The sequence below is a fragment of the Catharus ustulatus genome, chromosome 16 (assembly GCF_009819885.2).
Source record: "Catharus ustulatus isolate bCatUst1 chromosome 16, bCatUst1.pri.v2, whole genome shotgun sequence".
Classification (NCBI taxonomy): Eukaryota; Metazoa; Chordata; class Aves; order Passeriformes; family Turdidae; genus Catharus; species Catharus ustulatus.
Window position 1 is genome coordinate 15838344 of NC_046236.1, and position 27632 is coordinate 15865975.

The 27632-nt window shown below is 57.8% G+C and overlaps 1 protein-coding gene across 2 annotated transcripts in view; it reads left to right on the forward strand.

The window, feature by feature from the left end:
• Positions 1 to 27632, forward strand: part of PRKCB (protein kinase C beta) — a 100065-nt gene that overhangs the window by 15459 nt on the left and 56974 nt on the right. For both annotated transcript variants that reach the window (XM_033073898.1, XM_033073897.1), the window contains exon 3: positions 26416 to 26498. In XM_033073898.1, coding sequence (XP_032929789.1) covers positions 26416 to 26498 — 83 coding nt within the window. The remainder of the gene's footprint in view (positions 1 to 26415; positions 26499 to 27632) is intronic.

Below are 27632 nucleotides of genomic sequence, written 5' to 3' on the forward strand. Positions count from 1 at the left end.
CAGCATCACCTTGGGGCTCAGCATCACCTGGGGCTCAGCATCACCTGGGGCTCAGCATCACCTGGGGCTCAGCATCACCTGGGGGCTCAGCACGGGGACTGGGAGCTGTGGGAGCTGTGGGAGCCCAGCACTGGGAGCTGTGGGAGCTGAGGGAGCCCAGCACAGGCACTGGGAGCTGAGGGAGCCCAGCACAGGCACTGGGAGCTGAGGGAGCCCAGCACAGGCACTGGGAGCTGTGGGAGCCCAGCACAGGCACTGGGAGCTGTGGGAGCTGTGGGAGCCCAGCACAGGCACTGGGAGCTGTGGGAGCCCAGCACTGGGAGCTGTGGGAGCTGTGGGAGCCCAGCACTGGGAGCTGTGGGAGCTGTGGGAGCCCAGCACAGGCACTGGGAGCTGTGGGAGCTCTGCTGTCGCTGCTGCTGCTGCCCCAGCAGCGATGCTGAACAAACCTGGGCTGGAACAGCCCGGAAAAGCAGCGGGTTGTGCTGTCCTGCACGGAGGAAAAGGAAAAGGAAAAGCTGCTGTTCCTGCTGGAGCTGTGGGTGTGCAGTGCCAGCTGTTGGTGTGCAGTGACAGCTGTGGGTGTGCAGTGCCAGCTGTGGGTGTGCAGTGACAGCTGTGGGGTGCAGTGACAGCTGTGGGGTGCAGTGCCAGCTGTGGGGTGCAGTGCCAGCTGTTGGTGTGCAGTGACAGATGTTGGTGTGCAGTGACAGATGTTGGGTGTGCAGTGACAGATGTTGGGGTGCAGTGACAGCTGTGGGGTGCAGTGACAGCTGTTGGGGTGCACTGACAGATGTTGGGGTGCAGTGACAGATGTTGGGGTGCAGTGACAGCTGTGGGGTGCAGTGACAGCTGTGGGTGTGCAGTGCCAGCTGTTGGGTGTGCAGTGCCAGCTGTGGGTGTGCAGTGACAGATGTTGGTGTGCAGTGACAGCTGTTGGGGTGCAGTGACAGCTGTTGGTGTGCAGTGACAGCTGTTGGTGTGCAGTGACAGCTGTGGGGTGCAGTGACAGCTGTGGGTGTGCAGTGACAGCTGTGGGTGTGCAGTGCCAGCTGTGGGTGTGCAGTGACAGCTGTGGGTGTGCAGTGACAGCTGTGGGTGTGCAGTGCCAGCTGTGGGTGTGCAGTGACAGCTGTGGGTGTGCAGTGCCAGCTGTTGGGGTGCAGTGACAGCTGTTGGGGTGCAGTGACAGCTGTGGGTGTGCAGTGCCAGCTGTTGGTGTGCAGTGACAGCTGTTGGTGTGCAGTGACAGCTGTGGGTGTGCAGTGCCAGCTGTGGGTGTGCAGTGACAGCTGTGGGTGTGCAGTGACAGCTGTGGGTGTGCAGTGCCAGCTGTGGGTGTGCAGTGACAGCTGTTGGGGTGCAGTGACAGCTGTGGGTGTGCAGTGACAGCTGTTGGGGTGCAGTGACAGCTGTTGGTGTGCAGGACCAGGCCAGCCCAGGGGGATCTGATGGGTCAGACACCAAAATCCAGGTGTGCACTCGCTGTGCTGGGTCCTGGCAGGAGCTTTGGGCTCTGCAGGGCCCAGCTGGGCTGTGTCCCCTCCCCGGAGCCCAGAGCTCTGAGATCAGAGCCCAGCCCTGCCTGGGGCTGCTCTGAGGAAGGCTGGGCAGACAATGACCCTGACAAGGGGCTGCTGTGTCCTGCAGAGCTCTGTCTGTGCTTGGAGCAGCTCTGGTGTCCCCCCAGACCCTGGGCAAGAGGGGACAGGTCCTGGCAGGGCAGTTCTGTGTCTCAGTGCCTGGGACAGGTCCTGGCAGGGCAGTTCTGAGCCCCAGTGCCTGGGACAGGTCCTGGCAGGGCAGTTCTGTGTCTCAGTGCCTGGGACAGGTCCTGGCAGGGCAGTTCTGTGCCTCAGTGCCTGGGACAGGTCCTGGCAGGGCAGTTCTGAGCCCCAGTGCCTGGGACAGGTCCTGGCTGGGCAGTTCTGTGTCTCAGTGCCTGGGACAGGTCCTGGCAGGACAGTTCTGTGTCTCAGTGCCTGGGACAGGTCCTGGCAGGGCAGTTCTGTGTCTCAGTGCCTGGGACAGGTCCTGGCAGGGCAGTTCTGTGTCTCAGTGCCTGGGACAGGTCCTGGCAGGACAGTTCTGTGCCCCAGTGCCTGGGACAGGTCCTGGCAGGGCAGTTCTGTGTCTCAATGCCTGGGACAGGTCCTGGCAGGACAGTTCTGTGTCCCAGTGCCTGGGACAGGTCCTGGCAGGGCAGTTCTGTGTCTCAGTGCCTGGGACAGGTCCTGGCAGGGCAGTTCTGAGCCCCAGTGCCTGCCTGGGTTCCCTGAGCAGCTCTCTGTGCAGGTTTGTGAGCAGGGCTGTGCTGTGCCAGCACGGAAACCGTGCAGCAACTTCCTGTGAGTGACCCTCGCTGGCAGGGGAAGCAGAACTGCACAGCCTCTGAAAAGGCTGAAATGAGGAATCCAAGGGTGCATTTCAGGGGTTTGTGCAATGTGGCAGAGAGGGTCGTTATTTTAAAGTTTCTTTTCACCTGTGTGGCTGGGGGAAGGCTGCTGTGCCAGGCTGGGGTGGCTCAGCTGTGTCTGGTGACATCCCTGGAGCTCTGGGCAGTGGAGCTGGGCTGGTCCTGCAGCTCCTCTCCAGCCCAAACCCCTGAGTGGTTCTGGATCCCTGGGATTCCTTGGGCTCAGCTGTTTCCACAGGGGCTGCAGGATTTGTGGGGTTACAGCCCCTGAGATGGGAGGCACAGCACCCTCCTCATCCTCAGCAGCTCTGAGATAGTTCTGGAATTCCCAGGGGGTGCAGGCAGGGCCTGGCTGTGCTGCACAGCGTCCCCCTGCTCATGGAGAGCAGCCAGGGGGGTTCCACACTCGGAATTTCCTGCCAGACAGCCCCATGAGCAGGGGGAGATCCTGGGTGGGGTCCTGATGTCAGCTCACTGTCACTGTGCCCCCCTTGTCACTGTGTCCCCATTGCTGTGTCACTGTGCACCCCTTGTCACTGTGTCCCCATCCCTGTGTCCCCATCCCTGTGTCCCTGTGTCCCCCCATCCCTGTGTCACTGTGCCACCCGTGTGTCACTGTGTCCCCCATCCCTGTGTCCCCCATCCTTGTGTCACTGTGTCCCCCATCCCTGTGTCCCCCATCCCTGTGTCACTGTGTCCCCCATCCCTGTGTCCCTCATCCCTGTGTCCCTGTGTCCCATCCCTGTGTCCCTGTCCCCCATCCCTGTCCCCCATCCCTGTGTCCCTGTCCCCCATCCCTGTGTCCCTCATCCCTGTGTCACTGTTCCCCCATCCCTGTGTCACTGTGTCCCCCATCCCTGTGTCCCCATCCCTGTGTCCCCCATCCCTGTGTCACTGTGTCCCCAATCCCTGTGTCCCATCCCTGTGTCCCTGTCCCCATCCCTGTGTCCCCCATCCCTGTGTCCCCATCCCTGTGTCACTGTGTCCCCCATTCCTGTCCCCCATCCCTGTGTCCCCATCCCTGTCCCCCATCCCTGTGTCCCTGTCCCCATCCCTGTCCCCCATCCCTGTGTCCCTGTCCCCCATCCCTGTGTCCCTGTCCCATCCCTGTGTCCCTGTCCCCATCCCTGTGTCCCTGTCCCCCATCCCTGTATCCCTGTCCCCCATCCCTGTATCCCTGTCCCCATCCCTGTCCCCCATCCCTGTGTCCCTGTCCCCCATCCCTGTCCCCATCCCTGTATCCCTGTCCCCCATCCCTGTGTCCCTGTTCCCATCCCTGTGTCCCTGTCCCCATCCCTGTGTCCCTGTCCCCCATCCCTGTGTCCCCCATCCCTGTGTCCCTGTCCCCATCCCTGTATCCCTGTGTCCCCATCCCTGTGTCCCATCCCTGTGTCCCTGTACCCATCCCTGTGTCCCTGTCCCCCATCCCTGTGTCCCCCATCCCTGTATCCCTGTCCCCCATCCCTGTATCCCTGTCCCCCATCCCTGTGTCCCTGTCCCCATCCCTGTATCCCTGTGTCCCTGTCCCCCATCCCCGACCCCCCCAGTCTCTCAGCCTCCCCCCACTGCCGTGCCTTCCCTCCCTCTCTCTCTGCTCCTGACACGTGGTGATTTTGCTCTGGGAAGGTTTCTGAGCAGTCTAAATTGAGGAAGGGGAGGATCGCTGGCAGACACGCACTGCCTTGCCTCTATTTTCAGGGATGTTTTGAGGTTTGACTCAGCTGTAGCAGCTTCTCTGCAGGGCTGGATTGATAGTCAGGAGTGCTGGCAGGTCAGGTGGGCTATTTTTGGAAGGGCTGTTTAATTGTCTGGTGTGATTCTTGCAGGGCTCGTGGCTGGTTCCTTTGCTGTCAGTTTGTTAGCACGGGGCAGCTCTGCTTACACGCTGATATTAAATAATAAATCCACACCAGGGGCTCGGACCTGCTTTGTCCTGCTCTCCTGGGAGGGTGGCAAGGGAGCAGGAGCTCAGCATCTCTGTGCTGTAGTGCCAGGAGCTGCTCCAGGATTGCTGCCAGCCTCTTGTGTCCCCTCAGTGGGTCTGGCACTCGTGGGGCAGCACGGGGTGGGCAGCATTGCCCAACAGGACCTGCCACTGCCCACCAGGACCTGTCCACTGCCCACAGGACCTCCTCACTGCCCACCAGGACCTGCCCACTGCCCACTGCCCACCAGGACCTGCCCACTGCCCACAGGACCTGTCCACAGCCCACTGCCCACAGGACCTGCTCACTGCCCACCAGGACCTGCCCACTGCCCACTGGACCTGCCCACTGCCCACCAGGACCTGCCCACTGTCCACCAGGACCTACCACTGCCCACAGGACCTGCCCACTGCCCACTGCCCACTGTCCACCATGACCTGCCCACTGCCCACCATGACCTGTCCACTGCCCACTGCCCACCAGGACCTGCCCACAGGACCTGCCACTGCCCACCAGGACCTGCCCACTGCCCACAGGACCTGCCCACTGCCCACAGCCAGGCTGTAGGGTATTGTGGGGGCTCTGAGGGTTTGTAGGGTGTTGTAGGGACTCTGGGGGTTTGTAGGGGGCTGTAGGGTATTGTGGGGGTTTGTAGGGGTTTGTAGGGACTCTGGGGATTTGTGGGGACTCTGGGGGTTCGAGGGGGCTGTCCCCCAGCGCTGCAGCACCGTGGGGGGAGGCTGTGAGTGGGAGGGCTGGCAGGGGGAGCAGCTCCTTGCTGTTCCTCCTAATTGCTCTCCCACTCGTGTGCTGAGTGAGCAGGAGCTGCCTGGAGCGGTCCCTGGGGACCCTGCCTGGTTCTGTCATCCCCAGCACCCTCCCCACGCCGGGGCCCTTTCAAAGGAGCCCTGCTCTGTTGTGACTCGTCTTTCCTCGATGTGAGGAGGATCCATCTCATCTCCTGTGGATGTGCTGAGCCCTCCTGGGCGGGGGTGTGAGCCCCAGGGAGCTGCCACGGGGAGCTGGGGGAGCAGGGCTCCAGCCCCAGCCTAAAGAATTCCTCGCTCCAGACTTGTTACTAGAAGCTGATAATAAAATTTGTAGGAGGTTTTTTTTTTCTGATGGAAAGCGTGGGGGAGTGCAGGAGGAGCTCCCCTGAGCTGCTCAGCGTGGTCTGGGATTGTGGAAAGCTCCAGCCCTGGCTTGGGGTGAGAGCCTGGATTTAGGGGATGGAGGCTCAGGGGTTTCAGGGGATGTTCAGGGGTTTCAGGGGGATGTTCAGGGATTTCATGGGGATGTCCAGGGGTTTCCTGGGGATGGAGGTTCAGGGATTCCTTGGGGATGTTCAGGGGTTTCAGGGGATGGAGGCTCAGGGGTTTCAGGGGATGGAGGCTCAGGGGTTTCAGGGGATGGAGGTTCAGGAATTTCAGGGGATGGAGGTTCAGGATTTCCTGGGGATGGAGGTTCAAGGGTTTCAGGGGTATGTTCAGGGGTTTCAGGGGATGGAGGTTCAGGGGTTTCATGGGGATTTCAGGGGTTTCAGGGGGATGTTCAGGGATTTCAGGGGGATGTCCAGGGATTCCCTGGGGATGGAGGTTCAGGGGTTTCCTGGGGATGGAGGTTCAGGAATTTCAGGGGATGGAGGGTCAGGGGTTTCAGGGGGATGTTCAGGGATTTCAGGGAATGTTCAGGGGTTTCAGGGGATATTCAGGGGTTTCAGGGGATGGAGGTTCAGGGTTTCAGGGAATGGAGGTTCAGGGTTTCAGGGGATGGAGGTTCAGGGGTTTCAGGGGATGGAGGTTCAGGGGATGGAGGTTCAGGGATTTCAGGGGATGGAGGTTCAGGAGTTTCAGGGGATGGAGGTTCAGGAGTTTCAGGGGATGTTCAGGGATTTCAGGGGATGGAGGTTCAGGGATTTCAGGGGATGGAGGTTCAGGGGTTTCAGGGGATGGAGGTTCAGGAGTTTCAGGGGATGTTCAGGGATTTCAGGGGATGGAGGGTCAGGGGTTTCAGGGATGGAGGTTCAGGGGATGGAGGTTCAGGGGTTTCAGGGGATGGAGGTTCAGGGGTTTCTGGGGATGGAGGTTCAGGGATTTCATGGGATGTTCAGGGATTTCAGGGGGTGGAGGTTCAGGAGTTTCAGGGGATGGAAGTTCAGGGGTTTCCTGGCACGAAGCTGAGTGTGAACCCAGGCAGGCCCTGCTGCGCTGAGGCTCCTCAGAGATGGGCAGGATGAACCAGGGCTAAAGAACACCCAGTGTCACCCAGTGTCACCCAGTGCCACCCAGTGTCACCCCTGCCATGGCAGGGACACTTCCCACTGTCCCAGGCTGCTCCAAACCCCATCCAGCCTGGCCTGGGACACTGCCAGGGATCCAGGGCCTCACATCCTCACAGGGAATAATTGAAAAAGAGCTTTTTCTGCTCCAGGATTACTCAGCAAATTTCTCCTGGAAGTTGACTTCAGGCTGATTCTGCTGAAGATTGATTGTTTTTTTGTTTTGTTTTGGGTTTTTTTTTTTCTGGTTGTTGTATTTGTAGAAATAATGATGTCTGAGCACTGTCTTACCAGCTGGTCAGGAATTCTCTGGAGAGCTGATAATTTCCAAAGGAAATATTCCTACAGCAGAAGCTCCCAGTTTGTGTGTGCCCACCTGGAGTGTTTCCCTGGAGGCAGGTTGTGTCTCAGTGCTGGTTAAACACCTTCTCCTCCCTGCAGCTGCCCCTGGCCCTTCTGTTCTGAGCCAGCAGAGCACATCTTCACAACCCAGCTGCTTTGGGCACTGCAGTTCCTGCAGGACTGGCGTTTGTGTTGGGGAGTTCTGCATGGACAGGCAGGGATGGAACGAGGGGGAGCAGGTTCAGAATGAGAGGACAGGATCCCCACCCCATCCCCATCCATTCCCATCCATTCCCACCCATTTCCACCCCATTCCCACCCATCCAATCCATTCCCACCCCATTCCCATCCATCCCCATCCATCCCCATCCAATCCATTCCCATCCATCCCCATCCAATGCATCCCCATCCATCCCCATCCATCCCCACCCATCCCACCCCATTCCCATCCATCCCCATTCCATCCCCATCCATTTCCACCCCATTCCCACCCATTCCCATCCATCCCACCCCATTCCCATCCATCCCCATCCAATCCATCCCCATTCCATCCCCATCCATCCCCATCACCCCATTCCCATCCCATTTTCACTCCATTCCAATCCATCCCACCCCATTCCCACTCCATTCCCACCCCATCCCTAGCATTTTCCACCCCATTCCCACCCATTCCCACCCATCCCACCCCATTCCCACCCCATCCCCATCCATCCCATCCATCCCATCCATCCCCACCCATCCCACCCCATTCCCACCCATCCAATCCATTCCCATCACCCCATTCCCATCCATCCCATCCATCCCCATCCAATCCATCCCCATCCATTCCCATCCATTTCCACCCATTTCCACCCCATTCCCACCCATCCCATCCCCATTCCATCCCCATCCATCCCCATCCATCCCCACCCATCCCACCCCATCCCCACCCCATCCCCACCCCATCCCCATCCATCCCCATTCCATCCCCATCCATCCCCATCACCCCATTCCCACCCCATTCCCATCCATCCCACCCCATTCCCACCCCATCCCCACCCCATTCCCACCCCATCCACCCCACCCATCCCAGCCCATCCCCAGCGCTGCTGTTGCTACAGGAACGGGCCCTGTGCAGTTGGAAACCTCCTCTGATTCCTCCTCCCTGCGATCTCAGATGCCTTTGAAGTCACAAACACAATAGTCCCAAGTTTCTGGGGTGGTGCTGGAGTTCAAGGATCCTTCCCTAATGAACTCTGGAGCTTTTCCCCCACTCAAACCCACTGCCAGCTCGGTGTGTGTGGGGCTGCTCCTTCTGCCACCTGCAGGGATAATTAAGACCTTTCAGGTTGCCATAGAGAGTATTTTGCCTTCTAATATTGCATCCATTTATATTTGGGATGTTTTTCTGTAGAACTGCCAGTGCAGAGGCTGTGTCTTTGTCAGGTGCAGCAGTGGCAGGTACAGAGGGGAGGCCTCACCTGTCATTTGTGGCATGGGGGAGATGCTCAGCGCTCCTGGGGTTTGCTTTTTCTGACAAAAACCATCCAGAATGTTCCTTCCTCACTGGAGGGACGTCAGCAGCCTGCTGGAGGAGTGCTGGGGGTTATGTGGGCCAGGTCCTGGGCTTGGAGCAGGCAGCTCCAGAGGAATTGCTGTGCACTCCCATTCCCAGCTGGAATTTGTCCCTCTGGAAGGGACACTCAGAGCCAGAGCAGCAGCACCAGGAGTTGTGGCTGCTGCTGCTTGCTCAGCCTCTGGTGCTTCTGAAAACCCTGTCCTGCTTTCTGAGCCCCCTGGCTTGTTCAGGGGATGGGAACCAGGGGCTGGGGGGCCTGGGGACAGCAGTGAGGGGTTTGGGGACAGCAGTGAGGGGCTGGGGACAGCAGTGAGAGGTTTGGGGACAGCAATGAGGGGTTTGGGGACAACAGTGAGGGGTTTGGGGACAGCAATGGGGGGTTTGGGGACAGCAGTGAGGGGCTAGGACAGCAGTGAGGGGACTGGGGACAGCAGTGAGGGGACTGGGGACAGCAGTGAGGGGACTGGGGACAGCAATGAGGGGCTTGGGGACAGCAGTGAGGGGCTTGGGGACAGCAGTGAGGGGTTTGGGGACAGCAGTGAGGGGTTTGGGGGCAGGAATGAGGGGTTTGGGGACAGCAATGAGGGGCTGGGGACAGCAGTGAGGGGTTTGGGGACAGCAATGAGGGGTTTGGGGACAGGAATGAGGGGTTTGGGGACAGCAGTGAGGGGTTTGGGGACAGCAGTGAGGGGCTTGGGACAGCAATGAGGGGTTTGGGGACAGCAGTGAGGGGCTTGGGGACAGCAGTGAGGGGTTTGGGGACAGCAGTGAGGGGTTTGGGGACAGCAATGAGGGGTTGGGGACAGCAGTGAGGGGGTTGGGACAGCAATGAGGGGTTTGGGGGCAGGAATGAGGGGTTTGGGGACAGCAGTGAGGGGGTTGGGGACAGCAGTGAGGGGTTTGGGGACAGCAATGAGGGGTTTGGGGACAGCAGTGAGGGGTTTGGGGACAGCAATGAGGGGTTTGGGGACAGCACTGAGGGGTTTGGGACAGCAATGAGGGACTGGGACAGGGAAGCTCCAGCAGTGACAGAGAGGGGACAAGGCAGGTCCAGCAGTCACAGAAGGAGGACAGGGCACTCCTGCAATCACAGAGGGGGGACAGGGCATCTCCAGCAGTCACACAGAGGGGACAGGGCACTCCAGCAGTCAGGGACAGGGCACAGGGCACTCCAGCAGTCAGGGACAGGGGACAGGGCACTCCAGCAGTCAGGGACAGGGCACAGGGCATCTCCAGCCTCCAGGGCTGCAGCTGCCCCTCCCTGCCCAGGGCTGCGGAAGGAGCTGTAATTCCATTAACGAGCTGAACATGCTGGGGTCAGCCTTTGGCATCCAAAATAACCTGATAATGAGAGGGAATTACAAGGTAATTGTTATGGATGGCCCCAGGGTGGGAGGGAGCTGACGCAGGTGGGGCCATGGCCCGCAGGGTGGGAGGGGAGGAAGGTGCTGGGGGTGATGTCAGGCAGGAGAGTGTGCACTCCAGGAGCAGATTCAGCCGTGTAAACGGGTTTGAGAACCAGTTTGCTGTGAATTAGCACCTGGCAGGTGCAAAACGTGAATTTCTGGGGAGGCACCTTTGGGTGGGTGTTGGATGCTGCACAGGGAAGGGCAGGGAAGCCTCGTGGTGGCTGCAGGGGTTTGAGTCCTGGCCTGACCCTTCCTCTCCTGTGGCTCCAGAACTGCCAGGGCAGGCTGCTGTGCTGCAGGTGGTGATTCCCACAGGGAGCAGCTCAGAGCTGCTCAGGAGTCTCTGCCAGATTTGCCAGGCTGGTGGGGATGGGAGCCAGGAAATGCAGGGGAAGGGAGGATGAGCCTGAGGTTTCTGTGTCACAGCCCAGGCAGGAGTGGAGCCTCAGCCCTGGGGGATGCTCTAAAGGCAGCTGGGCACGGCCCTGGGCTGGTGACACTGGGCTGGTGGCCCTGGGCTGGTGATGGTGGGCTGGTGGCCCTGGGTTGGTGGCCCTGGGCTGGTGGCCCTGGGCTGGTGGCCCTGGGTTGGTGGCTCTGGGCTGGTGGCTCTGGGCTGGTGGCTCTGGCTGAGCAGAGGGGTGGGACAAACTGAGCTGCAGAAATCCCCTCCAGCCTCAGGCATTCCATGATTTTTATTTTATTTTTTTTAATTCCAAAAATCCATGTGGCATGGAAAAACACAGCTGGGGGCTGCTGCTCGTGTGGGAGCCAGAGCTGCCACTTCCCAGGAATTACCAGGAGCTGCTGTTCCTTCTCATCCTGGCTCTGCTGACAGCTCAGGCTCAGCACAGGGGCTCCTCTCCTCTCATCTGCCTGGCAAAGGGGACAGGGGATGTGAGAGCTGCAGGCATGGCTGGGCACACACAGCTCAGCACAGCTCAGAATTTCTGAATTCTGCCCTATTTTGTTGCTCCAAAGTGCTGCAGAACAGCTGGGAGACATTTCGGGTGAGCTCACAGCTTGTTATTGTCCCACTTAGTCTGTTCTGTGTGGAGCTTTCCCCTGAATTGCTGTATTAAAATAGACTGGATGTGAGGCTGGGTGTGATGGCAGGGCCAGCTGTGCCAGCTGTGCCAGAATTGGGCTGAAATGTCCCCTCTTGGCTCCAGGGCTGCTCTGGGTGACACCAGGCTGCCAGGAGCTGCAGTCCCTGGGTTTTGGGTGAGGGTTCTGGAGCCTGGTGAGCTGGGGATCCACTAAATTGCTAATCCAAATTCCATTAAAAATGCAAATGGATTCTTGACAGAGCTGCATTGAAAGTAGGGCATATCATAGCCATTAATAAAGTCCTGCTGGCCAGCAGGGACAGGGCTGGGCACAGCGAGCCAGCAGAGCTCTGTGCAGAGCTCCATGTCAATAAAACTGCTCCTCTCCTTCCCCCTGCCCTGCTCCTCCTCGAGCTGGCAGCCCAGATAAGGCTCTCACTGACCCCAGTGCTGTGTGATTGCACAGGGCTGTTCCCCACAAACAGCAAACTCAGCCCCTGCTTTGATGGAGCTTTTTAGGGCAGCAGAAGGCAAATGCTGCAGCCACTTTGTTAAAGCCAAATTCACCCAAGTGATAATTTCATTTAAAATGAGGTGAAACACGCAGCAGGTTTGATTTCTCCTCCCCAGCAGTGTGTTTCAAAACTCGTCCCTCCATGTGATCCTGCAGCTGGTGTCTGGTTTCACTTCCCTGCTGACCTTGGCCAGGGCTGCTGCTGCTCTGTCCCAGCTCTCCGTGGCCATCACCTGGAGCAGGTGCAGGAGCTGGACTCACACATCCTGAGCTGCCCTGGGGCGGGGACAGGGACAGATCCTGGGGCAGGGACAGATCCTGGGGCAGGGACAGACATCCCTGGGGCAGGGACAGATCCCTGAACAGGGACAGATCCTGGAGCAGGGACAGGGACAGATCCTGGGACAGGGACAGGGACAGACAGATCCTGGGACAGGGACAGACAGATCCTGGGACAGGGACAGATCCCTGAACAGGGACAGGGACAGATCCTGGGGCAGGGACAGATCCTGGGACAGGGACAGATCCTGGGACAGGGACAGACAGATCCTGGGGCAGGGACAGATCCTGGGGCAGGGACAGATCCTGGGGCAGGGACAGACAGATCCTGGGACAGGGACAGATCCTGGGACAGGGACAGACAGATCCTGGGGCAGGGACAGATCCTGGGGCAGGGACAGATCCAGGGACAGGGACAGACAGACCCTGGGGACAGGGACAGATCCTGGAGCAGGGACAGATCCTGGGGACAGGGACAGACAGATCCTGGGGCAGGGACAGATCCTGGGGCAGGGACAGATCCAGGGACAGGGACAGACAGACCCTGGGGACAGGGACAGATCCTGGAGCAGGGACAGATCCTGGGGACAGGGACAGACAGATCCTGGGACAGGGACAGATCCTGGGGCAGGGACAGATCCTGGGACAGGGACAGATCCTGGGGCAGGGACAGACATCCCTGGAGCAGGGACAGACAGATCCTGGGGCAGGGACAGATCCTGGGGACAGGGACAGATCCTGGGACAGGGACAGACAGATCCCTGCACAGAGCTGCCCTCTCCTCCCCTAGCAAGGTGACTCCTCCAGCTCTGTGCTGCCTGTCTGGCAGCCTCAGCACAACCCTGCTCCCAGCAGCTCTGGCTGGAGCGAGGAGGGAGCAGACACAGTAAATCTGCGTGTTGGAAATGTTATTTTAATATCTTATCCGTGGAGCATCAAACACGGTGCCAAGTACACGAGCATCTTGCCAGCTGCAGCCCTTTGAACGTCTTCAAGGCAGAGATGTTGCTGTGCAGGAACACCCTGGCCCTGCCAGCAGCTCAGGGCTGCTCCTGCAGGCAGGGACAGCGAGCACAGCCCCTGGGATCCCCTGTGCTCCTGCAGCCCCCTGACAGGGGCAGGCCTGGGGGTTCTGCTGCTCCTGGTGCTGTTGGCAAAGCTCTCCTGGGAAGTGAGAATTCCTGTCCTGGCTGGACATGCCTGGCAAGCATCCTCCTTCCTCCCTCCCTTCTCTGTGCCCAGCACAGCCCCAGCAGGTCAGTGAGCCCTGTGCCAGACCCTTGGATGAACACCAGCCAAGGCAGGGAAAGCCAAGCCCTCCTCAGGAGTGGGGGCTGAGCATCTCTGGGTGCTTTGTACCCCAGCACCATGTGCCCCCCTTCACCCAGATCCATCCATCATCCATCCATCCATCCATCATCCATCATCCATCATCCATCCATCATCCATCATCCATCCATCCATCCATCCATCATCCATCCATCATCCATCCATCCATCATCCATCCATCCATCCATCCATCCATCCATCCATCCATCCATCATCCATCCGTCCATCATCCATCCGTCCATCATCCATCCATCCATCATCCATCCATCCATCCATCATCCATCCATCATCCATCCATCCATCATCCATCATCCATCATCCATCCATCATCCATCATCCATCCATCCATCCATCCATCATCCATCCATCATCCATCCATCCATCCATCCATCCATCCATCATCCATCCATCATCCATCATCCATCCATCCATCATCCATCCATCATCCATCCATCCATCCATCCATCCATCATCCATCATCCATCCATCATCCATCCATCCATCATCCATCATCCATCCATCATCCATCCATCATCCATCATCCATCCATCCATCCATCCATCATCCATCCATCATCCATCCATCATCCATCATCCATCCATCATCCATCATCCATCCATCCATCCATCCATCCATCATCCATCCATCATCCATCATCCATCATCCATCCATCATCCATCCATCCATCCATCCATCATCCATCCATCCATCCATCCATCATCCATCCATCATCCATCATCCATCCATCCATCCATCATCCATCCATCATCCATCCATCATCCATCATCCATCCATCCATCCATCCATCCATCCATCCATCCATCATCCATCATCCATCCATCCATCATCCATCCATCCATCCATCCATCATCCATCCATCATCCATCATCCATCCATCCATCATCCATCCATCATCCATCATCCATCCATCCATCATCCATCCATCCATCCATCCATCATCCATCCATCATCCATCCATCATCCATCCATCCATCCATCATCCATCCATCATCCATCCATCCATCCATCCATCATCCATCCATCATCCATCCATCCATCCATCATCCATCCATCATCCATCCATCCATCCATCATCCATCCATCCATCCATCCATCCATCCATCATCCATCCATCCATCCATCCATCATCCATCCATCCATCCATCCATCCATCATCCATCATCCATCCATCCATCCGTCCATCATCCATCCATCCATCATCCATCATCCATCCATCCATCATCCATCCATCATCCATCCATCATCCATCCATCATCCATCATCCATCCATCCATCCATCCCTCCATCATCTTCTCCTTGCTCTGGCTCTGCCCAGGCTGCCCTCAATCCCCAGCACTGCTGTTTGTTCTCGTGCACAAAGGCCTGTGTGATAAATGGATTTTTTTTCCCCTCAGTTGGAAACTTTCCAAATCATTGGGATTTTTTTCTGTGCTGTGTTTTTGCCTGCTCTCCTCAGCAGCCTTGTCATGTCTGTGGTGGGAGGCAGCGCTCCCAGGATCGGCTGTCCCAGGACAAATCCCGTGGGAGTTCCCACAACACAAACTGGGGCTGGAGCTGCAGGGAGGGAGGGCAGGAGCAGGGGGGGCTGCACAGGGATGAGAGGGTCTCACTGTGGGAGGGTCTCACTGCACAGGGCTGGGAGGGTCTCACTGCACAGACTGGGAGGGTCTCAGTGCTCAGGGCTGGGAGGGTCTCACTGCCCACTTCTAGGGGGAGATTGGGCAATTTTGGAAATATCCTCAGTGTGGTGGTTCTGGGGGGATTTCACATGAGGGATGCAGAGCTGGTTGGAGGCTGGGAAGGGGATCCTGAGGGTGACCCTGAGTCCTGAGGGTGGCCCTGAGTCCTGAAGGTGGCCCTGAGTCCTGAGGGTGGCCCAGGGTGCTGAGGGTGACCCAGGGTCCCTTCCCTCGCTCCTTTTCCCTGCCATTGTGACACAAACAGACTCAGCCCTTGTGCTGGGATTGGCAGAGCTCAAATCTCCAGGGCAGGCTGGGACTGGGAGGGATCTCCCAAACCCGGCTCAGGTTCATTCCTGGGTTCCTGTCCTGGGCTCAGAGCTCGCTGTTGGAAAGCCAGGGCTGTGCACAGCACAAATAAATCCTCTGCAGGCAGGCCCTGCCTAATTGATGCTTTCAGTTGTATTTAATGGAGCTGTTCACGTTCCTGGGTGTTCAAGAAACCCTTCAAACGTTGCTGGGTGTACGGAGAACAAACCCTGCTAAGATGCTGCCAGCTCAGAATAAGCCTGAGGCAGCAGCAGGGAAGTCATTACTCTCCATATTGGACACAAAAAAATGCGTTTCTGTTGTATTCATGATTATTTTTGTTTTCTGCACTTCCTGGAAAGCAGAGGGACCTGCAGTGTTGTGGTTTTTTTTTAGAAATGCAGAAGGGAGCAGGATTACAGCCCGTGCTGTACAAATGCTGTGCAGGAACTCTGAGCTCAGGGCGTGCTCTGACGGGGTCTGAAGAGCTGAAATTGTTCTGATCTCGGGGGCTGGTGTTGGGCTGCAGCTCCTGGTCACACCTGGAGGGAAGGGGAGGGCTCTGGAGAGCCCTGGGAAGGGCTCCCTGGTCCCCTGGCCTCGCAGGGTGTCCCTGTCCCCAGGCTGCAGCCACCTCTGGTTGGTCACAAAGCTCCAGTTTGGGACAGCAGTGCAGGCAGAGCTGCAGCTGGGACCCTGTGGGTGCTGGGAGGGTCCCCAGGCTGCCCCTGCTCCTCCCTGCCCCTTTGCAGGGCAGTTCCCTGGGCACTGCCCCCTGGGCTCTGCCCCCTGGGCTCTGCTCTGGGGAACAAGCTCAGAATATTCAAAGTTCAGGGGGAAGGGCGAGGATGCAAGGAAGGAAATGGGAGTGAAGTTCCCCTGTCTGTCTTGGAGATAAGCTGCAAAATCCAGCTTGAACTGAGTTCCAGCAGCACTTTGGGGACTGGGCTTTTATCTGCCTTGGAGGGGATTAAAGGCTGTGACAAAAAGGAATGGCTTCAAAGCAGGGAGCAGCATCTGCTGGGGCTGGGAGTGCAGGAGCCAGAGCTGGGCCCTGGGGGGGTTACCTGGGCTCCAAGAGTGTTACCTGGGCTGTGATGGGGTTACCTGGGCTGTGTTGGGATTACCTGGGCTGTGATGGGGTTACCTGTGCTGTGTGGGGTTACCTGGGCTGTGTTGGGGTTACCTGGGCTGTGTTGGGGTTACCTGGGCTGGTTTTGGGGTTACCTGGGCTGTGTTTGGGTTACCTGGGCTGTTTTTGGGGTTACCTGGGCTGTGTTTGGGTTACCTGGGCTGTGTTTGGGTTACCTGGGCTGTTTTTGGGGTTACCTGGGCTCCAAGAGTGTTACCTGGGCTGGTTTTGGGGTTACCTGGGCTGTGTTTGGGGTTACCTGGGCTGTGTTGGGGTTACCTGGGCTCTGGGGGGTTACCTGGGCTGGTTTTGGGGTTACCTGGGCTGTGTTGGGGTTACCTGGGCTGTGTTTGGGTTACCTGGGCTGTGTTGGGGTTACCTGGGCTCTGGGGGGTTACCTGGGCTGTGTTGGGGTTACCTGGGCTGTGATGGGGTTACCTGGGCTGTGTTTGGGGTTACCTGGGCTGTATTTGGGGTTACCTGGGCTGGTTTTGGGGTTACCTGGGCTCTGGGGGGTTACCTGGCTGGCACTGCCCTCTCCAATGCCTGCCCTCTCCTCTGGGCAGCACTGATCCTCCAGGATACCTTTCCATATTTCTCCCTCCTCTCAAGCCTGACCCCGAGTTTCAATTACAATATTAAATTACCAGGTCACCAGAGTCAAAGTAGGCTGCCAAGTTTTTAGTGATCTTCTCTTTCTTCTCGTGTGGAGTTGTTGGGGTTTTTTTTTTCTTTTTTTTCCGAGCCTCCTTTCCATCTCTGCACTTTTAATTGAGACCATCTGTAATTTAACACATCTCCACAGCGAGTTGTGTAACTGGTGCAGGGTTTGAGGAGGACTCTGCTCATCCTCAGGGACTGCAGCAGCTTTCCCCTGCCTTGCAGTGCCTTCGGAGGAGATCCAGAACTAATTGCCAGGACCGTTTAATCTGCTCCCCCGGGGCTCTGATTAATCACTGAGTGCTTATTTCTCATCTCTGAGCTGGAAGTGCTGAGGGTGGGGCTGGGGGCTGGGGCTGCTCCCCAAGCTGCTGGGGGGTGTTGTGAGTGCTGCAGGCACCAGGGTGTCCCCAGGAATGTCCCCAGGGGTGTCCCCAAGGGGCTGCAGTGTCCTCCGTGCCTGTCCCCATTTGCCTGAGGTGCAAACCAAGTCTGTCCCTCAGTTCTCATCTCAGGATTCTCCTCTGCCTGACCTTGGCCAGCACCTGGCTGTGCCTGTGAGCCCCAAATCTTTGTCCCTGCTTGCCATGGCCGTGGTGGCCCCAGGGCTGGGGCTGTCCCCTCCTTGTCACCGCCCTGCTCTGCACTCTGGGGCTCAGGGCTCCCAGTGCAGGCTGGGCAGAGACAACTTAGAGGGGATTGTGAAGGTGGGAATACCCAAATTCCAACCTGTCCTGGCTGTGGCTGCAGCCCTGGCTGGAATTAGGGACTGGGGGAAGCTGCTGTGGTGGCAGCTGGGCAGGGACAGAGGGGACAGAGGAGCCTGCAGGGACACAGAGCCAGCCTGGCCCTGCCCTGGCAGCGCTGGGGCACAACATCCCTGTCCCACCCAGGGCTGGTGATCGGTGCTGCTCATCCCTCTGGCTCCAGCACCTGATTGTCACACAGAGGATGGTGGCACTGTATGGCTCGGGGTGCTCAGTGTCACACAGAGGATGGTGGCACTGCATGGCTCAGGGTGCTCAGTGTCACACAGAGGATGGTGGCACTGCATGGCTCAGGGTGCTCACTGTCACACAGAGGATGGTGGCACTGCATGGCTCTGTGCTCACTGTCACACAGAGGATGGTGGCACTGCATGGCCCAGTGTGCTCACTGTCACACACAGAGGATGGTGGCACTGCATGGCTCAGTGTGCTCACTGTCACACAGAGGATGGTGGCACTGCATGGCTCAGTGTGCTCAGTGTCACACAGAGGATGGTGGCACTGCATGGCCCCAGTGTGCTCAGTGTCACACAGAGGATGGTGGCACTGCATGGCCCCAGTGTGCTCACTGTCACACAGAGGATGGTGGCACTGCATGGCCCCAGTGTGCTCAGTGTCACACAGAGGATGGTGGCACTGTATGGCTCGGGGTGCTCACTGTCACACACAGGATGGTGGCACTGCATGGCTCAGGGTGCTCAGTGTCACACAGAGGATGGTGGCACTGCATGGCCCAGTGTGCTCACTGTCACACACAGAGGATGGTGGCACTGCATGGCTCAGTGTGCTCACTGTCACACAGAGGATGGTGGCACTGCATGGCCCCAGTGTGCTCACTGTCACACAGAGGATGGTGGCACTGCATGGCTCAGGGTGCTCACTGTCACACAGAGGATGGTGGCACTGCATGGCTCAGGGTGCTCACTGTCACACAGAGGATGGTGGCACTGCATGGCTCAGTGTGCTCAGTGTCACACAGAGGATGGTGGCACTGCATGGCTCAGGGTGCTCACTGTCACACACAGAGGATGGTGGCACTGCATGGCCCCAGTGTGCTCAGTGTCACACAGAGGATGGTGGCACTGCATGGCTCAGTGTGCTCAGTGTCACACAGAGGATGGTGGCACTGCATGGCCCCAGTGTGCTCAGTGTCACACAGAGGATGGTGGCACTGCATGGCTCAGGGTGCTCACTGTCACACAGAGGATGGTGGCACTGCATGGCTCTGTGCTCACTGTCACACAGAGGATGGTGGCACTGCATGGCTCAGTGTGCTCACTGTCACACACAGGGGATGGTGGCACTGCATGGCTCTGTGTGCTCAGTGTCACACAGAGGATGGTGGCACTGCATGGCCCCAGTGTGCTCAGTGTCACACAGAGGATGGTGGCACTGCATGGCTCAGTGTGCTCAGTGTCACACAGAGGATGGTGGCACTGCATGGCCCCAGTGTGCTCAGTGTCACACAGAGGATGGTGGCACTGCATGGCTCAGTGTGCTCAGTGTCACACAGAGGATGGTGGCACTGCATGGCTCAGTGTGCTCACTGTCACACAGAGGATGCTGGCAGTTCCCTGCAGTGTTCCATGGAAAGCTGCAGCAGTTCAGGGTGTTTGTGAAAGCTGCAGCAGTTCAGGGTGTTTGTGAAAGCTGCAGCAGTTCAGGGTGTTCCATGGGAAGCTGCAGCAGTTCAGGGTGTTTGTGAAAGCTGCAGCAGTTCAGGGTGTTCCATGGGAAGCTGCAGCAGTTCAGGGTGTTTATGGAAAGCTGCAGCAGTTCAGGGTGTTCCATGGAAAGCTGCAGCAGTTCAGGGTGTTCAGTGAAAGCTGCAGCAGTTCAGGGTGTTTGTGAAAGCTGCAGCAGTTCAGGGTGTTTGTGAAAGCTGCAGCAGTTCAGGGTGTTTGTGAAAGCTGCAGCAGTTCAGGGTGTTCCATGGAAAGCTGCAGCAGTTCAGTTCAGGGTGTTCCATGGAAAGCTGCAGCAGTTCAGGGTGTTCCATGGGAAGCTGCAGCAGTTCAGGGTGTTTGTGAAAGCTGCGGCAGTTCAGGGTGTTTGTGAAAGCTGCAGCAGTTCAGGGTGTTTGTGAAAGCTGCAGCAGTTCAGGGTGTTTGTGGAAAGCTGCAGCAGTTCAGGGTGTTCCATGGAAAGCTGCAGCAGTTCAGGGTGTTTGTGAAAGCTGCAGCAGTTCAGGGTGTTTGTGAAAGCTGCGGCAGTTCAGGGTGTTCTGTGAAAGCTGCAGCAGTTCAGGGTGTTTGTGGAAAGCTGCAGCAGTTCAGGGTGTTTGTGGAAAGCTGCAGCAGTTCAGGGTGTTCATGGAAAGCTGCAGCAGTTCAGGGTGTTTGTGAAAGCTGCAGCAGTTCAGGGTGTTTGTGAAAGCTGCAGCAGTTCAGGGTGTTCCATGGAAAGCTGCAGCAGTTCAGGGTGTTTGTGAAAGCTGCAGCAGTTCAGGGTGTTTGTGAAAGCTGCAGCAGTTCAGGGTGTTTGTGGAAAGCTGCGGCAGTTCAGGGTGTTTGTGAAAGCTGCAGCAGTTCAGGGTGTTCATGGAAAGCTGCGGCAGTTCAGGGTGTTCCATGGAAAGCTGCAGCAGTTCAGGGTGTTTGTGGAAAGCTGCAGCAGTTCAGGGTGTTTGTGAAAGCTGCGGCAGTTCAGGGTGTTTGTGGAAAGCTGCGGCAGTTCAGGGTGTTTGTGAAAGCTGCAGCAGTTCAGGGTGTTCATGGAAAGCTGCGGCAGTTCAGGGTGTTTGTGGAAAGCTGCAGCAGTTCAGGGTGTTCCATGGAAAGCTGCAGCAGTTCAGGGTGTTTGTTTTGTGAAAGCTGCAGCAGTTCAGGGTGTTTGTGAAAGCTGCAGCAGTTCAGGGTGTTCATGGAAAGCTGCAGCAGTTCAGGGTGTTCCATGGGAAGCTGCAGCAGTTCAGGGTGTTTGTGAAAGCTGCAGCAGTTCAGGGTGTTTGTGAAAGCTGCAGCAGTTCAGGGTGTTCCATGGAAAGCTGCAGCAGTTCAGGGTGTTTGTGAAAGCTGCAGCAGTTCAGGGTGTTCCATGGGAAGCTGCAGCAGTTCAGGGTGTTTGTGAAAGCTGCAGCAGTTCAGGGTGTTCAGTGAAAGCTGCAGCAGTTCAGGGTGTTCAGTGAAAGCTGCAGCAGTTCAGGGTGTTCTGTGAAAGCTGCAGCAGTTCAGGGTGTTTGTGAAAGCTGCAGCAGTTCAGGGTGTTTGTGAAAGCTGCAGCAGTTCAGGGTGTTTGTGGAAAGCTGCAGCAGTTCTGGGTGTTCATGGAAAGCTGCAGCAGTTCAGGGTGTTCCATGGGAAGCTGCAGCAGTTCAGGGTGTTTGTGAAAGCTGCAGCAGTTCAGGGTGTTTGTGAAAGCTGCAGCAGTTCAGGGTGTTCCATGGAAAGCTGCAGCAGTTCAGGGTGTTCCATGGAAAGCTGCAGGTGGTTTGGATGTTTTGTTCCTGAAGTCCCCCTGGAAGGAGGCTGGGCTGGGAACGCTCAGCCCCTTTCCGTGGAACAGAGGGATGCTGGAATGTCCCTCCCAGCACAGAGCAGCCCCTGCCCCTCGTCTGGGTGGGGACATTCCGGGTGTCCCTGTCCCTGTCCTGCAGAGCCCGGAGCTGCAGCAGCCCCGGCTGTCCCCGGAGCTGTTCCTGGAGCTGTTCCTGGTGCTGTCCCTGAACATCCAGCTGCTCTGTGCCTCTCCTGGAGCTGGCAGTGGGCAAGCAGCTCCAGCCTGAGGAGTGAAGATTGCTGTGCTCTAAGAACCCCAGAGAGCTTTTAACCAAAGCTGGGGATTAAATCCAAAGAGGGCAAATTTTAGCTCAGCTTCCCTCTCTGTGTGCTCTAAGTGATTAAAAGCTGTAAAGCGCTGTCAGAAATTCAGGATTTCCCCTCCTGGAGCCCTTCTTTCCCTTATTTTATGATTACCGTGCTTCAGTGCCTCTGTTTGATGTGGTGAGTGAGATTTCCAGCAGGGAATGGAAACTCGTGGGCAGCTCTGGCTGGAGCACGTTTCAGCCCCCCTGACCCGGGGGGTTTGCCCAGTGTGGGTGGAGCAGCACAAAGCTCCCTTTAAAAGTCTTTTTCTCCCTTTTTTTTTTTTTTTTGGGGTGTTATTTTATTTCCTTCAGTTTTGCTAATCTGAATTCCAAGCTGTTTCCTGAAGCTGTTGTTCCTTGGGAAGCAGAGAATGAGAATATCCACAGGTTGGAAGGGAGCAGCTACACGCTGAGATGTGCTTGAAATTATCTTGGAGCTTCCCTGATATTGGAGCCATCTGCCAAAGCTCAGCTCCCCCAGCTCCCTGGGGATGCTTGAACTCCTCCCTGGCTTTGATTTTTAGATGAGTCTTGCTTGAACCTTCTTCTGTCTCTGTTAACTCTCCATCTGTCTCCCTCACTTGACATGCTGTATCCAGGAGGGTTCCTGGTGCTCCTCAGACCTCTCCTGGCCTGACAGGAGAACAAAAGCTTCCCTTGGGTGGGAGTGTGTGTTCTGGGGAGGGCTGGGCTCAGAGGTGGCACCCCTGAATTATTCATCTGGCAAAGGACTCGGGAAAATGGATTATTCCCTTCTTCAGAACATTGGGACACAGAGTTCACGCAATGAAATTAGAGCAGCAAATGGAGATGGAGTGGAAGGCAGGGCTGCTCATCCTGCAGGGTTTGTGCTGCTCGTCCTGCAGGGTTTGTGCTGCTCATCCTGCAGGGTTTGTGCTGCTCGTCCTGCAGGGTTTGTGCTGCTCGTCCTGCAGGGTTTGTGCTGCTCATCCTGCAGGGTTTGTGCTGCTCATCCTGCAGGGTTTGTGCTGCGCTGGGAGGGCTGGGAGCCTTCCTGCAGCTGGGGAATTCTGTGTGGGACAGGGGCTGATCCCATCTCCTGTGCCAGGCTGGGACTGAGCAGGGGCTCCCTGAGCCAGCCCTGTCCCCTCCTTGTGCCAGGGGTGCCACGGGGCTGGGACACGAGGATGGGCTCCCTGAGCCAGCCCTGTGCCCCTCCCTGTGCCAGGGGTGCCACGGGGCTGGGACACGAGGGTGGGCTCCCTGAGCCAGCCCTGTGCCCCTCCCTGTGCCAGGGGTGCCACGGGGCTGGGACACGAGGGTGGGCTCTGCAGTTTGCCTGGGAAACCCTGGCTTGATCCCCTCTGGGCTGTCACATTCCTGAAACACCTGAGCTTGTGTGGGGCTGGCTCCCAGCTGGGTAAGGAGCTTAAAGCTCCAACACAGAGATTTTCCTGCCAGAAACCCCGGCCTGGGAGGGGCTCTGTGTCTTTGAGCATGGTGGTGTCTCTGGGAGAGAGGAGAGGGAGCGCTGAGCTGAGGGGAGGGATGGCAGGGAACGCTCCTGAGCTGTTCCTGAGGAGGGAATGTCCTGCAGGAGCAGGGGATGGCAGGGCTGGGGATGCTGGGCTGGGCTCAGCAGCTGCAGCTTCTGCAGGGATCTGCAGCACCTTCCCCACCCTGCAGGCAGCTCCCCCAGCACCTGCAATTCTGCAGCCTCTGCATCCAGGGAACTCCCTAAGCCTCGAGCAGCTGCAGCTGGGGATGCTCTGCTGAGCCAGGACAGCCCCTGCGTGCTGCAGCTGCAGCCAGATGTGGGAGCTGCAGCCAGCTGTGGGAGCTGCAGCCAGCTGTGGGAGCTGCAGCCAGATGTGGGAGCTGCAGCCAGATGTGGGAGCTGCAGCCAGGTGTGGAAGCTGCAGCCAGGTGTGTGGGCTGCAGCCAGATGTGTGCCCTGCAGCCAGATGTGTGAGCTGCAGCCAGGTGTGTGTGCTGCAGCCAGATGTGTGCCCTGCAGCCAGATGTGGGAGCTGCAGCCAGATGTGTGCCCTGCAGCCAGATGTGTGAGCTGCAGCCAGGTGTGGGTTCTGCAGCCAGATGTGGGTTCTGCAGCCTTCAGACTCCTGCAACACATTCTGTGTGGTTCTCCTGATTGGCAGCTTCTGGAATCAGCAGGGAATCAGCAGGGAAACTGCTCCATGGTTTTTCTGGAGGGTTTTTGAGCAGTGGTTTGAGCCAAGACGCCTTTCTCTCTCTCTCTGTGTATATATATATATTTTTAAGCAATACTGTGTTAGCATTTTCTAGCATTTTCTCCCTTTTCATCCTCCACAACAAGACGTTTCCTAGGTTTGAGAATGCCCTGCTGCTGTTGTGGTTTCTCAGCTCTCAGTCCCACCCTTGCAGATCTTTCCTCCCAGGTCCCAGGGCGCAGAGCTGTGTGATCCTGCCCTGATGTTTTGGTGCAAATCTTTTCAGATCTGAGCCCCTGTGCTGGGGCTGCTGTGAAAAATGTGTGTCCCTGCAAATGTCCCAGGGCTCTGCTCCTGCCCTGCGTGGGTTTGCATCCTCCCCTTGTCCCCAGAGCCCTGTGGAGGAGCTGGCCCTGGAGGGGAGCTCAGGGCCAGGAGACACCTCCTGCACCAGGAATGGGAAAGGTTCATCTCTCATTCTTGTTGTGTACAAATGGCTTGGGATGTTTGTAGCCAGCCAGTGGGATTTGATAACTTTATTACCCAAATAATAAGATTTACAAATGAACTGTCTAATTAGCAGCCTGGGAAAGCTGCTGCTCGTGCTGGGGTTCCTAAACTGACACACATGGGCTTGAGGTGCTGAATGTGGTGGCAGCAGGAGGGCAGGCAGTGGAGAGAGCTCTGCAGCCTCCTCAGAGGCACTGGGCAGGCAGGCTCAGGAGTGAGACAGGATCACTGGCAGGATCCTGAGCCATCCTGTTTCCCTCTGGCACGGATGGAGCCCTCACCTGAGCGCTGGGAGTGCTCCAGGCTGCGTGGGAGCAGTGGGTGCAGAGCTCTGGTGTGCCTTGGCTGTGGGGAGCTGCTCTGGATTACAGATCAGAGTCACACAGTCCTGGAGTGCTCTGGGTGGGCAGGGGCACCTTCACTGTCCCAGCTGCTCCAAGCCTGGCCTGGGACACTCCAGGGATGTCCCCAAGGTCCCTTCCCACCCAAAGCATCCATGGCAATGCCTGTGGTTCTCCCCTTCCCTCTGGAACCATCCCAGCTCCCAGAGCCCCAGCCCTGCCCAGCCTCTGCCAGAGCTCTGGGTTTGTACACACACTTCAGGAGAAATCCCTGCTAATAGAGTTCTAATTTCTTCCTTCCTGCTTCCCAGATGCTTCTGTCTCCATATACAAATGACAGAAATGGTGAGCAATGCTTTCAAGAAAATGTTTGTTTGTTTGACTCAGAAAAGCAAGTGAGAGGTCCTGCGAGGAGAGAGCTCCTGGCAGCTGTTCTGCCTCTTCAAACCTTCCACGTTTGTGTGTTCACAATGGAAGATGTGGAAAGGGAAATGGATTTACAGCTGGATGTGGCAGGGCACAAAGAGGAGATGGTGAGGGTCATGGCCAGTGTCACTGGGCTTGTCCCTGCTCCTTGGGAGAAGTCCCAGGTTGCTGCTGCTGGGACCTGCTGCTCTCTCTGTTCTGTGCCCCTCCTCATCGTGCAGAGGTTTTTACCCAGTGCCCTGCAGCCCTTTGGGGAAGGCTGTGCTGTGGGGCAGAGCACAGGGGCAGGGCACAGGGGTGCCCAGGCCAGAGCTGGCACCCAGGAGGGGACACAGGTGACAGAGGTGAATGTGCTGCCAGTGCTGCCTCTGCTCTCCAGCTGCAGAGGGGCTGAGACCTTGCAGTGACAAAGGATTTTAAATTCTGTCACTGAAGGTCAGGGGTTTATTTGGCATTTGGGGAATAAAAACCAGCCTTGAAAGGCAGAGCTGCACAAACTGCAGAGCCAGGGCTGGCAGTGCAGGCAGGCAGTGCTGCCAGGTTTGGGGGTCAGGGGATGGGGTTTGGCTCTGGCCACTCGTGCTGGGCAGCCTGGGCAGGGGATGGAGTCCCTGAGCTCTCAGAAGGGCAGGGCTGTCTCTGACGTGCTCAGGGAGGAGGACGTGCGTGTCTTCTGGTCTGGCAAACGGAGGCTGGGGAGATGCTGAAGAAAAGCAGAGCTGTGGGAGGAAAATTGCCCACCTGTTCCCTTGGGTACAATCTTCCATTTTTGGCCACATGCACTTTTCAGCTCAGATCCCTGCGAGCTGCCAGCTTCTCCCTCTTCATTCCCTGACCTCAGAGCGTGTGGCACAGTGAGCTCAGAGGAGCAGGATTGTCCCTGCTCTGACCTTCACTCAGCACTTTGTTCTGCTGGGCTTCACCACAATGCCTGCTCTGCTTGGGGATAGTCCACAAGGTTTAAAAATCTGCCTGGGGGTTGCTCCAAAACTTCCTGGGGCTGCTCAGGAATCCAAAACAGGAGTGGTTTGTGCTGGGACCTCTTGGCTCTCGTGGTGCCAGTCCCAGGCTGTGCCCCTGACCCTGTTCTGTGACCCTGTCCCTGTGACCCTGCTCTCTGACCCTGTTCTGTGACCCTGTTCTGGGACCCTGTCCCTGTGCTCCCTTTGCTGCTCTCTGACCCTGTCCCTGTGCTCTCTGACCCTGTCCCTGTGCTCCCTGACCCTGTCCCTGTGCTCTCTGACCCTGTCCCTGTGTCCCTGCTCTCTGACCCTGTCCCTGTGCTCTCTGGCCCTGTCCCTGTGCTCCCTGACCCTGTCCCTGTGCTCTCTGACCCTGTCCCTGTGTCCCTGCTCTCTGACCCTGTCCCTGTGCTCCCTGACCCTGTCCCTGTGCTCTCTGACCCTGTCCCTGTGCTCTCTGACGCTGTGCCCGTGCTCCCTGACCCTGTCCCTGTGCTCCCTGACCCTGTCCCTGTGCTCTCTGACCCTGTCCCTGTTCTCTCTCTCTGCAGTTTGCTGCTTTGTGGTGCACAAGCGCTGCCATGAGTTCGTCACCTTCTCCTGCCCCGGGGCTGACAAGGGCCCTGCCTCGGATGTGAGTATGGGGAGGGGACAGGGGCGGGGACAGGGGATGGGGACAGGGGATGGGGACAGGGACAGGGGACAGGGACAGGGGACAGGGACAGGGGACTGGGGATGGGCACAGGGACGGGGACAGGGGATGGGGACAGGGACAGGGGACAGGGGCAGGGGTGGGGACAGGGGATGGGGACAGGGACAGGGGGCTGGGGACAGGGGTGGGGACAGGGGACAGGGACAGGGGGACAGGGGACATGGACAGGGGACAAGGGGATGGGGACAGGGATTGGGAACAGGGGATGGGGACAAGGACAGGGGACAGGGGCAGGGGCACAGGGGGCTGGGGACAGGGACAGGGGCAGGGGACAGGGACAGGGGATGGGGACAGGGGACACGGACAGGGGACAGGGGCAGGGGCACAGGGGGCAGGGGACAGGACAGGGACAGGGGGCATGGACACGGACAGGGGCTGGGGGTTCCCATCACCTGGACCAGGTGCTCCTCACTCCTGGGGTTGTTTCACACCCATCTCCAATTCATGGCTTGGGTTGGAAAAGCCTCTGAGCATGGTCAGGTCCCAGCACTCCCAGGGCCACCAGTGCCCCATGTCCCCATGCCATGGTGGCTTTTAGATCCCTCCAGGGTTTGGGGTTCTGTGCCCCTGGGGGCTCTCACAGTTCTGGGACACTCAAACCACCCCATAACCTGTGCTCAGCAGGGCAGAGGAGCACATGGGGGGCAGAGATTTCCCTGTGGGGCTGAGCCCCGATGTCCCCTGTGTCACCAAGCCACCCCAGCCCTGCTGGCAGGGTCCCCTCCTCGTTTCCCCAAGATTTTATTGCCCATGGCTCTGGCTCTGCCAGCACCACTCAGGTCTGTCTGGCAGGTTCTGTGCTTTTCCGTGGAAACTGCCTAATTTGGGGAACTGCTGGGAGAGAGGAGCTCGAATTGGGGAAACGACAGAGCACCACAGCTCTCACCTCAGAAATAGAAGTGGTGGGAGCAGGCGGCGTAACAGGCTGGGGGTGGAGGCTGAACTGGGGCTGGGGCCACCCTCCCAAACTGGGCTGTGCCCTGTGCTGGGCCCTGGCAGCCTCTGGGATTTAATTTATGGCAGGTTTGAATAATTTTAAGAAAAAGGAAAAAAAAA